The sequence below is a fragment of the Ruditapes philippinarum genome, unplaced genomic scaffold (assembly GCF_026571515.1).
Source record: "Ruditapes philippinarum isolate M1 unplaced genomic scaffold, ASM2657151v2 ctg512_1_1_1_1, whole genome shotgun sequence".
NCBI lineage: Eukaryota > Metazoa > Mollusca > Bivalvia > Venerida > Veneridae > Ruditapes > Ruditapes philippinarum.
Genome location: NW_026851568.1, coordinates 124,348 through 139,969, shown reverse-complemented (window position 1 = coordinate 139,969; position 15,622 = coordinate 124,348). Strand labels below are relative to the sequence as shown.

The window sequence follows — 15,622 nt, the reverse complement described above, 5'->3', positions numbered from 1 at the left end:
ATATTAAAAGTTTGAAGTATAAATATTAAAAAGCATACAATAATATATATATATTTTTGGTATTTCATATTTTAGCTTTTGCTGTAAAATTATCAGTAAAACTGCCGCAAAATACCATGCATTTTTATCTAAGCAAAATACAGTTACAATAGGAATTATGTAAAAGGTGCAAGTTTGTTTACAAAATAATACAACATTAATGATAGCAGTACCATGCTGCCTACAACACTAGATACAGCACTTACATGTAGTAATGGTTTGGTTAAAGTTTCATTAATTGTATTCATCACATTGTGGTTTGAAAAAATGTACCACACTATCACTTAAAGGCACATTATGCCTCAAAAACCAAATATTTTTATTTTCAGTAGAAAGCCATATATTACTATTTAGTTTTAAAACATTTGAATAATGGTTATATAGATCATGTAAGATGTTTACCTCCTGAAGCAAGTGGTGTTGAATGTGAAATTGTTTGTAGTTAAAGTACCAAAATTCAAATAATTTTATTTTGACTTTCATACTTAAACTGTACTAATTGTCGAAATGCAACTGAAGCAAAGATGGTTCAGGTAACTGGCTAGTAAGTAACTTTTTGGAAACTATAAGTATAACCGAACACCAAAAATAAAAAACTTTTGGGAAATAAAAATAAAAGCATTTCTGGTGCATCATGGGCCTTTAATGTTAATACATTGTAGTCTATCATTCTGTTGTAAATGATAGTATGGTATCATCATCACATATTGTTCAACATGAGGACTAATACAATTTAAATATTCAATATGGCTAGTTATTTATACAACAATTACATATGAAAAAAGCAAGATTAATACATGTATTTAAATCATTAACAACATCAATATTTCAATAAAAATAAACATTTACACATAAAAATCAGTTTTACTGGATTTCAGAATGAGTATTTAAGAAACAATTTTTTCAGGTAAATTGTACACTTATAGTGTAAGGAAGTTATTCAGCTTACAGAAGAGTTTCTAGTTCTGATGCCTATTTTCTCTTATTACAACCAATTTAGGAGCACAATATTGTCTACTGAAGTTCTTTCACTTCAGCACATCAGTGGTACAACCAAAGCATTTTTATAACTCGCCTATTGAATACATGTTGTGTTAAAGGGTGTAAACATATAATCAGCCAATTTCACTATAACAATTTTTAAAAAAAACCCAAAAACAGAACAATCCAGTTGTTTTCATATTCATATGGTTGTTCTTCAAAATACATGTAGTTTTAATAAAAAATGACAATGGAAACATAGTCTCCTCTAAAGGAATACAAAAAATCTGAAGTCAATAGTTTCGTTCATCTCCATTTTTTTTCCTAGTCACCTACTTGAACACATAATTTGTAAAATTTGTTCCCATTTGCATGATGCATAGTTTATCAATAACTTCTTGATCACAACACATAGGGTAAGAAAAGGCTTATCAAGAAAGTAAAAGACTTAAAAAACCTATTCATTAAGCATTATCAAGTATCCTGTGTAAGTTTGTTCACACTATCTTCTTTCATTTCAAAAAGGAGGCAATTTTCACTCGTCCTCTGGCAAATGTCATAAGCAGTTTCACCAAGACTATTTTTCAGACTGGTATCAGTATTTTTGTCCCAAAGAAGTAGCTCTAAACATTGTCGACACTCTCTGTCTGAAGATGCTATATGTAACGCAGTCTGCCCACTATTTGTTTGAGCATTTATATTTGCGCCAGATTGTAAAAGTATAGAAAGAACGTCAGCCTGGTTCCACCTGGAAGCACTGTGTATTGGGCACCAGCCATCAGAGGTTGTGGCATTTATATCTGCTCCATTTTCTAGCAGTAGCTGCAAGGAGAAAAAACAGTTGTTTTAAATGTCATGATTGACCTTTTTCATTGGCTGAACAATCTCTCTGGTCGTAAGTATTAAGTAAAATGTATACTGGTATTTATTTTTATTTTCATTAATATTTGAATTTCAAACAATTTTTTTTTTTGACAGGCTCTTGTTAAATTAAAGTCCAGAAGGAAACGAATGAAGTTCAAAATGAACATAATGGTATCTGTGTTTGAACACATTTAGAAGCAGACAAAAAGTTAATTTAAATTACATCCACATAAATAATTTTTTAATTTATGTATTCATACAAAACCAATACAGTTTTTTCATTATAAATTCTATAACTACATGTATATTTTATTTATTACAAACACCTCTTAAGTGATGTTAACATAGTATCAACCGACAAAAGATATGACTGACATTTACCAAAAGACACGAGTACTTGGACAAATTGAAATGTTTATTTACATCACACCTACAAACTGACACCTACAAACTGAGAGTATATGTCATTGCCACAAATTTTGGTCCTATTCAAATATTTTATATGTTCAAAAGCTAAGTGTTACTGATATAAACAAGAAATTTTATCATACGATCATCTGATGTGATGACTGAACTGTACTCAGGTAAATTCAATGTGGCTTATTGCCGTGATCCGGAGGTTAAATTACCAACACCACCACCACAATCTGAATCATTCAATGACAAGCAATAAGGTGTGCAGCTGTGACAATTATCGCTAAATGTTGAGGCAGAAAATGAATTTACCATAACCATGTCTGTATGACCGTTGTAAGAGGCTCTATGTAGAGGTGTATACCCATCATTGTCCTTAGTTCCCGTCAAACTACTGTCAGAGTTCAGCAACTCCTTCACAACGTCTAGCTTATTGTTCTCTGCTGCCCAAAGAATCTTCTTTGATGGATGTTCTATAAAAAAACAAACACAGTTCAAATGCATAAAATATATAATGTTTTATAACTGACACTTTAAACAGTGTGCAAGATTTAAGGTTGACAGCAGAACTGATATCAAATCACTTCTTTGTAGGTATAAACATACTCTTCATTCCTGGAACCAGCCAGTATTGATCAACGAGTGTAAAAGTTTCTTGCTTGAGGAAACAACAGCCTGACCCTGAAGGGGTTTGAACCTGCACAGATTTTTGTTTGTTTGTTTGATAAGGGTTTACGTCACACCGAAACACTTATAGGTCATTTGGCGACGATCCAGCTTTTACTGATGGAGGAAGACCTCAGGTGCCCTTCCGTGCATTATTTAAGGCCCTGAACGGGCACCTGAGTAGAACCACTGACATTCTGTAACTTACTGTAAGCCAGCTGGATAGCTTCCTCACATGAAAGAATCCAAAGTCCGTCGGGATTTGAACCCACAGCAGTGAGGAGCAAGCGGTTTGAAGTCAACAACCTTATCCACTCTGTCATGGACGCTCCAACCACACAGATAGCGATCTTTAAATTACTACTCCAACTCTGACATGCCAACAAAGAAGTGTTAAAAACTGCTTTGCTTATGACTGTTAAAGTTGACAAATTTGAGTACAATTTTTTTTTAATCATGTAATTACTTTGTATTTCCTCCATGCTTTCTTCATCGACATCTTCTTCATCCATCTCCCAGTAGCTTTGAAACTTATTTGGATCACCTCTCTTTGCATCAAATATCTAAATGCAAAAAAAAAATCTGAATGTTAGTATTTCATATATGAAAGAAAAATTTAGTGAGCAATGCTGTACAGGATAAACTATTAGAAACAATAGTTACAATAACTGTTTGGAACTAGAGAAGCTGAGCAACTGCTTGATTGTCAAAGGATAAGCAATAGCAAGTGGAGATGGCTTAAAACTTGCTCTGGAAGTTTGTTCACAGATACAGGTTTGTGGTGCGTGGGAGGAGCAGTATTTGAAAAAGTCAGATTTTACATCATGCTGTTAATGGAGGCTTAATTGGGTTGTTACATAATGTGATGGGGAGAATCTATCTCAGACTAAAGGGGGGGAGGGGGATTGACGGAGAGAAAGTAATTGCTACTTTTTAATCACATTTTATTGCTTTTACATTTTATACAAAAACAGATACATTGTCACATGTAAACAATACTACAAAACAGTAACGAATACATTTACAGTTAATACATGGATGTTATAGTTATTATAAAAAAGCAAAAGGGTCGAGCCACAAGTTTTAACAACATTAGAGAATTGGCCCTTCCCACATCGTCTAAATTGTAGTAAAAAGATGTGCATAAATTCAATTGTAATTGGAATTCCTTAAATGTATATATCAGCAATCAATATGATATCATTTGAGAAAATAGAATTTGATTATAAAAATTGTTCAAAGACTAACAAAACTTGAATTAAAAAGTAATAAAGAAAAGGAAAAAAGAAGGAAGAAAGAAAGAAAGAAAGATTTATTGATTGAATAAATGAAAGAATAAGCACCATGTAGGAGATTCCTGCCCAGTTCCTGTCCTCTGCATTTATATATAAGTTATGGACAACAATTTAAAAGCGTAGTTTGAAAATTAGTCATTTTCAAATCTCCTTGAATATTTGATGAAATTTTGAACGTGAAGGAATAACATATTATTGTCTTCATCACTAAGATTAGTGATACCGAAAAGCAATTTATGGGCACTTAGAGGGTGATAATCACGAGTATTGATAAATAACGTTAGCCTTTGGTTTATATACAATGGACACTTGAAAAAGTAATGGTCTGCGTCTTCAAAATAAAAACCGCATTCACAATTTGAATTGTCACGTATTTAGTGATTCTAGTGCAAATCAGCATTTAAATTGCTACACTTATTTCTTATACATATGTGGTGAATTTGTAAACATCTGTCACCAGTAAGGAAAAATATCGGAACTAGAGGCGGCGTAAAGATTTTTTAATTTTGATTTTGAAAGATGAAAGTGTAGGAGACGTTTGCGTTTAAAGATCTAAACTGTTCCATAATTTAATGGAATATGGTATCACTGATTTTGAATAAATTTCTACATGTCCGGTAACAGTTGCGTAGTTTTCGTTGTTTCTTAAATTATATGTACTAGTATTACTAACTATATCTGGAAAAATATCACTTAAATAACAGGGAAGCTCGCCTTGGTTATGTTTAAAAACTAGAATTAATTTTTGCATTTTCCTTCTGTCTGCAAGTGATACCCAACCGATTTCACGAAGAAGGTTGGCGATAGATACTGACCTCGTTAGACCAGTTACAATTCGAGCAGCATCGTATTGAATGCTTTCAAGTGAATTTTGTTCATACACAGTACAACTGTCCCACACTATAGATGCATATTCAATAATTGGTCTTAAATAGGCTATATAGATTTGATTAAGTGTTTTTCTTTTTAATTTAAACTTTAGCATTCGCATTGAACCAAGAATTTTAGAGGCAGAATTTAAGTTATATTCGAACTATGTTGATGCCATGTACCATCATCACTTAATGTAACACCTAAATGCTTGTGAGAATGAACAAAATTAAGATGATTATTTTGGAAGTTTTAAATATCAGGGGTGTCGCGATTATTTTTGGAAAGTGAAAAATACATAACTTCAGTTTTAGCAGCGTTAAATTGTATTAACTACTGATTTGCCCATGTTGATATAATTTCCAGGTCAGCGTTTATAGTACTTTCTATATAAGTTTTATCTTGCGAACTTATTGCTAATGAGCTATCGTCTGCAAACAACCTTGTGACACTTGTAAGAGCGTCAGCTATATCATTCACATAAATAAGGAATAAAAGAGGCCCTAAAACTGAGCCTTGAGGCACACCTGAGCTGTTAAAAATTTCTCATTAGAGTGTGTAGTGCTTACAAAATTTTTTGTTTTCTATTTTCTAAATAATTTGAGAACCAATTTAATAAATTTCCGGTAAATCCGTATTGTTTCAGCCATACTCTATCAAAGGCTTTACTTATGTCACAAAAAACTAAACATGTAGCTTTTCCTTCATCGAAAGCTTTACATATTTGATTATAAATGTCTATTAATTGGTACACGGTTGAGTGTCCTGGAAGGAAGCCTGCCTGATTTCTGTATATTAATTTATTTTCATGTAGAAAGTTGTATGAATACTTAAAAATAATACGTTCCATAATTTTTCCTAAACAACTTATAAGAGATACAGGTCTGTAATTGGATGAAATAGATTTATCACCTTTTTTAAATAATGGCATTACATTAGCAACTTTCCATAAGTTTGGATATGTGTTATTTTGAATGGATCTATTAAGAAGTATAGTCAAAGGCTTACAAATAGTGTGACATTTTTAGTTTCCTTAAGCATTCTATGATTGATTTCGTCTGGTCCGCTAGCTTTATTTACGACAATTAGATAATATGTCTATAACATCTTGATTTGTAATATCAATATTGCTTAAATTTATATTTGTTTTTGGCTCGAATTGAGGTAAATTAGTATAAGTAGTCTATATTTGCAATTGAAACAAAAAAATCATTTAAAGTATTGGCTTTGTCTAGATCAGAAAATGCTAATGTGTCCGTGTTTATATAAAGCGGAGGAATGTAAAATTACGCAACTCGATGAATTTTCTTTAACTAAAACTTTTACCAATTTCCAGTATTGTTTTTATTAGTTGAACTCACAGGCGCTAGTCACATAATCAAATATTTTACATAATCGGTCTATATATGTATATAATAGGGATGGCAACGAATACCAAAATCAATACTCGAGTACTCGGTCATTTTTCCGATCGAGTACTCGGTTACTCGGATAATTGTCAGTGATCTTCAAAGTTTATCACACAATATCAACACCGTCCGCATGCTCCTTTCGTTTTCTATTTAAATTCATAGAATTCTGTAGATAGTAAATAGGACTTCACGGGAGACAAATTAATTATAATTAAATCAACAACATAATATTTTACAACGTTTTGATTTATGCAATATCAAGTTTTAAACATGTATAACAGTTCATATATATTTTTTTTCTTCTTGAAATAATATAGACTGATCGGCGGCAACAAAAGTTTAACCTGGTCTAAATACAAGTTACCTTTATTCTTACATTCATGATAGCAATCGGCCCTTTGTTGTTTTCAAAACAGTTACTTCGGCTACACAATTAAAGGTAATTAAATATCATAAGAGGCTGGATGACATAAGCGACACAGGTGCGCGTGTCAAACTGTTGATCGCCTCGTTAAATTTATGATACCATTTTCGCACCTCTGCAAGGATGTTTTGATTGCATTTAACGGGTATTTATGAAGATACATGCTAATCTCCGAATTTCTGAACTAATTGGATATACTAATCTTTCTAAATCGCAAAAAAAAGAAAATATATATTTTTCCGAGTAATCGAATATCAGTTTTGTTAACCGATATTCGGACGTTCGATCGAGTACTCGGTTAACCGGTTACTCGTTGCCATCCCTAGTATATAAAGATATCTTTATATACATATATAGACCGATTATGTAAAATATTTAAAGATATCTTTATATACATATATAGACCGATTATGTAAAATATTTGATTATGTGACTAGCGCCTGTGGTTGAACTAAGGTCGTTAAGTGTAAGCTCTATATTATTAAAAAATATTTCTTTAGCATGTTTTTTCATGTTATTAACTTTATTTCTAATTCGTTTATAATTGTTCCAATCAGACAGGCTTCCTGAATTCACAGCTTTACGTTTTTGTCCATCAGGACAGTCGTGAGGTTTTTCTTATTTCAGAGTTGTACCATGGTCTGTCGTTTGGTCTAATTGTTGCTAGACTAGTCGGAATGCATGACGAAGCTAATTCTAAAAATGTATTTGTAAATGTGCGTGTAGCATTATCTATATTATCACTTTGTAAAAAAGACCAATCTGTCGCTCGAATTTTATTGTTTAGTTCATTAAAATCTGCACGTTTATAGTTCCATACTCTGCGTTTGAAAGAAGTCGTAGGGTGAATGTAAGTTTTGATAAAGAAAAGGTTCCGAAATGATCACTTATACCTTTGTCCGTTTCGAAAATACCCGAGTGAAAATTTTGAATATTGTTTGTTAATGCAATCGGATCTAAAAGTGTTCGAGAATAGGGACTTATACGCGTAGGTTCACTTATAACATTTTTCATATTATTTAGCAATAATATATCTCGGAACTTGTGGTTTATTCACATTAAGTTGATCTTCGTTTACATCTCCTAACAAATAATATTACTGGAAAGTTCTAAAGCCCTATCAATGCAAATATTAAGTCTTTCCCATAATTCTACAGGCGTTTGTGGAGGACGATACAAATTACATATAAAAAATTTGTTTGAATCAGATTTTACTTCTACCCAGATAGATCCTGGTAAAATGTTTTCCAAACAAAATAGTCTTTTAGATGCGAAGTTATTAGACACATAAACTAAAAGTCCGCCGGAATGGGAAGAATTATCTTTTCTGTATATTGAGCTATAACCATCTAATGTTATCATGTCGTCGGTAACATCTGGGGACAACTTAGTTTCAGTGAAACATAAAACGTCGAAGTCAAGAAAATTATTTTTTACATATATAATCAAACTTGTTTCTAATACTTCTTATATTTTGATGAAAAATAGAAAAAGACGCAGACTCAGGACCTGGATTCAATTCGACATCTCCAGACAAGAAAATTAATATATTCAAAAATAACAAATAATAACAATTAATCAATACAAATGTATAATCACTTGTTATCTCCCTTTGACTGCAATCGTTAAGTATCAATATAATAACACAAAATTTAAAACCGATATCACTATGAATGTATTGTATCTTAGTTATACTTAACTCCAAAAAATTAATGAAATGTAATACTAATTTAACTAACGATAAAATGAGTTCTTGATAAAATGTAACTTTAAATTGTAAACGCTTCTTAAACCATTGTCTTCCATTATTAAACAGTCCAATAGCCGATCGATAAGCTTCTATATCATTCATCTATGAGGGTAAAGTATAACTGCTAAATAAACTATGACCGACCGTAGGACTGAGTTATAAAAGATAATATCATGACTGAGGCCAGGTAACGGGCAGGCAACGTAACACAGTGCTATATTCAGAGAGACAAAGGTTAGCATAAATAAAATAACAGAAATGTAAATACTAAACATAATGAGATAGGAATAAACTAGTTCCTCAAGTATGATGATAAAGTAGAATAAAATAATTTAATTATGGTACAAAAGACAGTACATTATATGTAATGGACAAGATAACAAACCAGAACAAATAATACAAAAAAAGTACAACTAATTGATTATTTTGTTAACATTTTGCAAATTTTGTCATAGAATGCACGTGTGCATATGCGTGTGCGTGTGTGTGTGTGTGTGTGTGCGTTTATACACTACATGTACTTACAATAAATTTGAATTGACAGAAACGATATCGTTATTTGTTACTAATGTCAGAGATTTTATGGTGACAAAATACCAACATTCAAATTCTATTTTAATTTTCAATATTCAAAGTTATAATTTTTACTATTAAAAAAAATAGAAAAAATAGGAATACACAAGAAACTTGATCAACTTACACGTAGTCTAGGTCTAAGCACAAAGAAATTTACAAACTAGCTACAAATCAGAATACTTTATGCATCAGTAAAGAAGAAAATTTTACAAACAATAACAACAAGGAAACACCAAGCATACAATACAAATCAAACAAACAAACAATCAAAAGGTACAGACTGACATTTATTTGACAAAAATCTACATACGGCCCTAAAAAAAACCTTGTAATACTTGTAATCTTTTATAAACAACACGAAATCCAATCGTTTTCATAGACTGTAATACTTCACTGGTTATTAAATAGTATACATTTTTTTCGCAATTTTTAAAACTGAAGTATTAATTTTATCAGTAAAACTTAAATGAAAAGCAGAGCATAATTTAATTACATTTTTAATCTGACATGGTGAAAAATACGTGATGTAAATTTACAATGACATAATAACCAGTTTTCTGTGTGAAAGATGAACTAGTTATTTCTCTTTATGTTTCTAATCGCGCGCTTCATGGGTACTGAACATGTGTGTTACCAAAAAAAATGTACTCATTCATGAAATGAAATAATCTTTTTATGAATTAATTGAGAAATTAGGTAGATTCATAATGCTACTGAATAAATATATAGACTAATAGCAAATGTGCAAATGAATATATGGATTGGAATTAATGTGCAGAATATTATAAACAGTTAGACAGTATAATAAGGATATATAGGGATAAATCCTCTGCTCATAGAAAATCTTACAGGTAAGTCTTATTTACTATGCAGGTCATTCTAACTAACAGGTAGTAATACGGCTGAGTGATCATGATTAAATGAGCCTTTATGTCAACAAAGGTCACTATCTAGTGCATTAAAGATTGTTTACATTTTTTGACAGTTGTCAAAATCGGTTACTTATCACTAATTGCATTGATGTCATCCATGTTCATAATCTGTCTGCCCGTTTTTTCCCCGGTTACTTGAGCGTATATCTTACATCCGGCCACCCATGTCTTTGTAACAAGGCCAGCCCGTTTAAGTTTTCTTGCCTCATAACCTAGGTACTCTCGATATGGAGTCAAATTTTCCTGAACAAAAATACCATCGCCTAATCTCTTCCTCGCGTTATAAACTCTCTGTCGAGCCTAAATAGAATTTGTAAACTTCACAATAACCTTGCGGTTGAAATTATCTACACTACAGGCTTTCCCTTACGATGACATTTGTCAATATCAGAAGCATTTAGGGCCAGGCCAACCTTCTTTGCTTGGTCTAAAAGCTTCTTCTCAACATTCTCGTCCAGTTTGCCACTATCACCCGGAATTCCAGAGATATCTAAACACATCCTCCGTCCGTACTGTTCTAGATCGTCATGTTTTGCATGTGCAGATTTGACCTCTGATTGTAAATAATTAATTTCAGCTTTCAGTTTGGAAATTTCATCTCGAAATTCTTGTGTCTCTTTGTGTACTAATATTTCACAAATTTCGTGTCTAATTTCCTTCAGGACCTCTTCTTTCAGTGCTGATTTAAGGTCTTTTATCAATATAGGGCCTAATTTAGCACTCAGTTCATTGATATCCTCTTGGCTGAATTTCATATTTGCAGAATAGTTGATGTTGGGTGGGGTATGTAATGATGGAATGTCAATATCCTCAAGAGCTTCAAAGTAGTCTGCTTTCTCACTATCAGCTGAGATATTACTCACGGTGTCTACTTTGGAAAGTTTGTATTTTTTGGTAAAGGGTTTTTGAGCTGGTGACGATTTCTGTCGCTTACGTCTTCCCATTGATGAATGGCGGTATGCCTTCAATAAGTTCTTCGCTGACCAATGCTCAATAAGTACATGTATAATGGACAATACTGGTCAATACTGATCATCAATGAGTCTTATCAGTTCATTTTATATGTACCTTTTACAAATTAGTCAATTATTTTACTGTTTCATTACTCAGGAACTAGTTGTAAATGCGAAAAATCACATTGTTTGTACAGCTGAAAAAAATTGCGCCATCTTGTTTTGAATAACCGGAAGAAGTAATTGCTACAACTAATTATCTTGGACTTCAGAGTGAGGGGGACAGATAAATTTTATAGAACATCATTAACCTGGTATCAATTACGCCTCCTCTATATAATGTGCCTCAGCCTTGTGTGTTTTGGAGTTCTGTGTGACACTTGTATAGTGACATATACTATAGTCACTTTTTTATCTTTGTAACAAACCATCTCTTGGCTGTATATATTTGTTTTTGTGTGGAGTGACCAAAAATGGAAGAGCATTAACTTAGTTATGGGTATGTCAGACAAAATTTTTCAACAGTGTTCAAATGTTTGGTAATGTTCTGTTTGCATTATTTGTAACTCTGTCTACATGTATTTCAAGTTTATGCCTTAGCTAATGTCCACACTCAGGTTTCTGCCATATTTTACTGAGCTATCCATGTTTCTGCTAAGTGTTTGACCATAAAGTTTGTAATGGAACTGGTCAGAATTTTGACTATCGAATTTGCATAGTTGATCAGTTTCTATTTTGTAACAATCAACTTTAACATTTCTGGATATCTAGACTGACTAATATTTTGCCTCATTACAAAATTATATGCATATTTATTATATTTATGGTCATTGACAACTGTCAGATGGAGAGAGGTGAGAAGCAAATACATCATTAAAGATTTTTTTAAAACTGATTTAACAGAGAAAAAGTATATGTTTAACATTCTTTACATGGATCAATAGGATAAGGTATTTTAAGTCAATTTAGGTAAGTTCTTATAAGCTGAATAACATGTTTGCACTTTGGATGGTTACAAATTTTATATCCGAATATATGTTCACTTTTAGTTCATGTAGTGTTAAACCACAATGTTTGAAAATATTTAGGAAGTTACCTGTTGTAAAACCTCTGTGTTAAGACCAAGACTGTTAACATCTGGAACAAAATCCGTTAATTCCTGACTTTCAGACATAATTAATTATTTTTCTTAGTAATAAATAATACAACGTGTTTCACAAACGAATATCAATTTGTGCCAATATCGTTGTCATCGTGAATGAAAAGGCTTGTTAAAAAACAAGAGGGCCATGATGGCCCTGAGGTCGCTCACCTGTATATAGCCCCCATCCCCCCTCCCCGGGCCAATTTTTACCCAAGGGCTTTTATTTGTTTATTTGAACAGACTTGGTAAGTCTAATCCTTTTCTTGTTTTGATTGTAAATATCATGTATGTAAATATGCTTATGTGAGAAAGAATAAAATATGTTTAAACCAACAGACTTGGTAGACACCCATAAGAAGATGTTTCATGCTAAACATCTAAGTTCTAGCTCATTGGGTTTTTTAAAAGAAGATTTTTTAAGTTTTTACTATACACATATAGTTAAAAACAATGAAACCCCTGGGGCAGGGCCAGTTTTGACCCCCGGGCTTTTATTTGAACAAACTTTGTAGATATTTACTTAAAGATGTTTCATGCTTAATATCTAAACTCTAGCTATTTGGGTTTTTTCAAAGAAGATTTTTAAGTTTTTGCTATACACATACAAGGAAAATCAATGACCCACGGGGAGCGGCCAGTTTTGACCCAAGGGCTTTTATTTGAACATACTTGGTAGACACCCATTAGAACATGTTTCATGCTAAATATCTTAGCTCTAGCTCTTTGAGTTCTTTAAAAGAAGATTTTTACTATATGCATATAGGGAAAATCAATGACCCCCTGGGCGGGGCCAGTTTTGACCCCAGGGCTTTTATTCGAACAAACTTGGTAGACATTCACTAGAAGATGTTTCATGCCAAATATCTAAGCTCTAGCTCTTACGGTTCTTTAAAAGAAGATTTTTTAAGTTTTTACTATATGCATATAGGGAAAATCAATGACCCCCTGGGGCGGGGCCAATTTTGACCCAAGGGCTTTTATTTGAACAAACTTGGTAGACACTCACTAGAAGATGTTTCATGCCAAATATCTTAGCTCTAGCTCTTTGGGTTCTTTAAAAGAAATTTTTTTAAGTTTTTACTATATGCATATAGGGAAAATCAATGACCCCCTGGGGCGGGGCCAATTTTGACCCCAGGGCTTTTATTTGAACAAACTTGGTAGACACTCATTAGAAGATGATTCATGCCAAATATCTAAGCTCTAGCTCTTAGGGTTGTTTAAAAGAAGATATTTAAAGATTTTTCTTTTGGTTGCCATGGCAACCAGAGTTCTGCATGGAATTCAATTCTTTGAACAATTTTCAAAGGTGACCACCAAAGGAACATTCCTGTGAAGTTTGGATGAAATTGGCTCAGTGGTTGAGGAGATGTCATTTAAAGCAAAAGTTTACGGACGGACGGACGGATGACGGACGGACAACGGACGGACGGATACCGGACGAAAAGCGATCACAAAAGCTCACCCTGTCACTTTGTGACAGGTGAGCTAATAATATGCCCATGGCCAGTAGTTGACATTGTATTGACTTTGAGGTTAAATGTCAGAGTCACAGTAGCACTAAAATCTTTGTCTCATCTATGACTTATTCAAATTTAGTAAAAGGACATTATCCACAGCCAGTAAATATGACCTATATTGATTCCCAGATCATTAGGTCAAGGTCACAATGAAACCTTGAAGAAAAACTTGTCCAAACAATGACTTTAGATAAAATGACAATATGTTTGATTAATTTTGTAGGAACATTGCCCATGGCCAATTATAATGACCACTATTCATTTTGAGGTCATAAGGCCAAGGTCACAATGACATTTGATGTGAAGTCATTTATTTAATACAATTGACATTACGCCAGAGAAGAGATTGCTCCGCCCACTGTTTCACGTGACCCGGTCATTCAGAACCTTAGACAAAAGACTGTACCCACGTTTACGCAAAACTGTCATGCCACTTAAGTGACTAATGAATATATTATATAATTTGGTATATATAAAACTGTACATAATGCTTTTATTGAATAGTTCAATGTATTATGGTATTCAAAAAAGTAACAAATAACTGCATTCACGCATTAATAATGAATAAAACGTTTGGCAAATATTTTGTTATATTTCTCTCTGAGTTACTGACAAAATATAATTTTAGTTTAAAAATTCAAAGATAGTTAAAATTGTTGTAGCGGAACATATAAAAGTAAAACTATATCAATGAAACAGTAACAAAATCTCTTATATGGAATGCATTTGTGCATAAATTGTCAAAATTAAATGAGAAAATTGCCCTTGCGTAAATTTTTTGTATGATATATGATTATATGCATATTTGTACATTAGATATTTTCGTGATAAAACGCAATATTATTCACTTCAAAATAAGTTTTTGCATATACCAGACCTCGGCTTTAAATTAAAACCGGTTTTAAATAAAAACCGTGATCAGATATGATGTTATTGAAGCAGATGTATTTTAATATTTAATCTTAATTCATATAGCTTTAATAGAAATATTTAGATAGGATAATTTCACCTAAAATATTTATTACATATCTCTCATTTTATTTGCAGGTATTTCTTTCTACTGCAGCTTTTTATAGACACTATGTTAAGAACGAACAAAAAATGTCATATCATCTGGATATTCTGAGACCTTATACATGTAATATATTATGTGATTATGAATTTACATAATTGTAATGAAGGAAGGAAAAGAGTATTTGTTTAAACTTTTCCCTTATTTAATGCAATGTGGTATAGCCAGTTTTAACTTTCGTACCTGCTATATAACTTACTATCTTCATATATAGAAAGTTACTGATATTTTTGTTTTAAATTTGTAAAATGAACTGACTCCATCTTATCAATATGTCTGGATATTTTGTAACTTTGATAAACCGTTTTAATAGCTTTAAATTGACAAAAAATCAAAATAATTTCAATAAAAATACGTACTGCTCCACCTTTGTCTTATACAAATAGTTTGTCTAAGGAAAATGGCGGACTTCTCAGACATCTTAGCGTGAAACTGATAACAATCGCCGATTGGCTTATCTGTAAGACCCTGCCAGCTTGATTGACAGGCGGCGTAATGTCAATTGTATCAATATTCTATCTATCTATCTATCTATCTATCTACCTATCTATCTATCTATCTATCTTCAATTAATGTCAAACCCCTCGCAGGGACGTAGAGATGCCTCTAGACTCTAGCTAGATGAGATAAAAGGGAAGATACATGCGAAGATTACCTGAATTTCTTACCAGGTAACACCTCTAGGAAGGTGGGGAAACACTGAAAGTGTC

The 15,622-nt window shown here is 32.4% G+C and overlaps 1 protein-coding gene across 1 annotated transcript; it reads right to left on the bottom strand.

Annotated features, from left to right (window-relative positions):
• Positions 1-231: 231 nt before the first annotated feature.
• Positions 232-12,448, bottom strand: LOC132747062 (ankyrin repeat domain-containing protein 49-like). The gene is made up of 4 exons (XM_060736404.1): positions 12,273-12,448; positions 3,431-3,527; positions 2,611-2,771; positions 232-1,842 (listed from the first exon to the last, which is right to left on the bottom strand). The coding sequence occupies exons 1-4, from the start codon at positions 12,348-12,350 to the stop codon at positions 1,495-1,497; spliced, it is 684 nt and encodes a 227-aa protein (XP_060592387.1). The 5' UTR covers positions 12,351-12,448; the 3' UTR covers positions 232-1,494.
• Between the last annotated feature and the right edge of the window lie 3,174 nt (positions 12,449-15,622).

What these genes read in the sequence shown, in the direction of transcription:
- LOC132747062 (XM_060736404.1), bottom strand. Translation starts at nt 12,350, where the DNA reads ATGTCTGAAAGTCAGGAATTAACGGATTTTGTTCCAGATGTTAACAGT. An exon ending in AAGCATGGAGGAAATACAAA is followed by an intron (nt 2,772 to 3,430) that starts GTAATTACATGA and finishes GTTTTTTTATAG; the next exon opens with AACATCCATCAAAGAAGATT. An exon ending in GTCATACAGACATGGTTATG is followed by an intron (nt 1,843 to 2,610) that starts GTAAATTCATTT and finishes TTCTCCTTGCAG; the next exon opens with CTACTGCTAGAAAATGGAGC.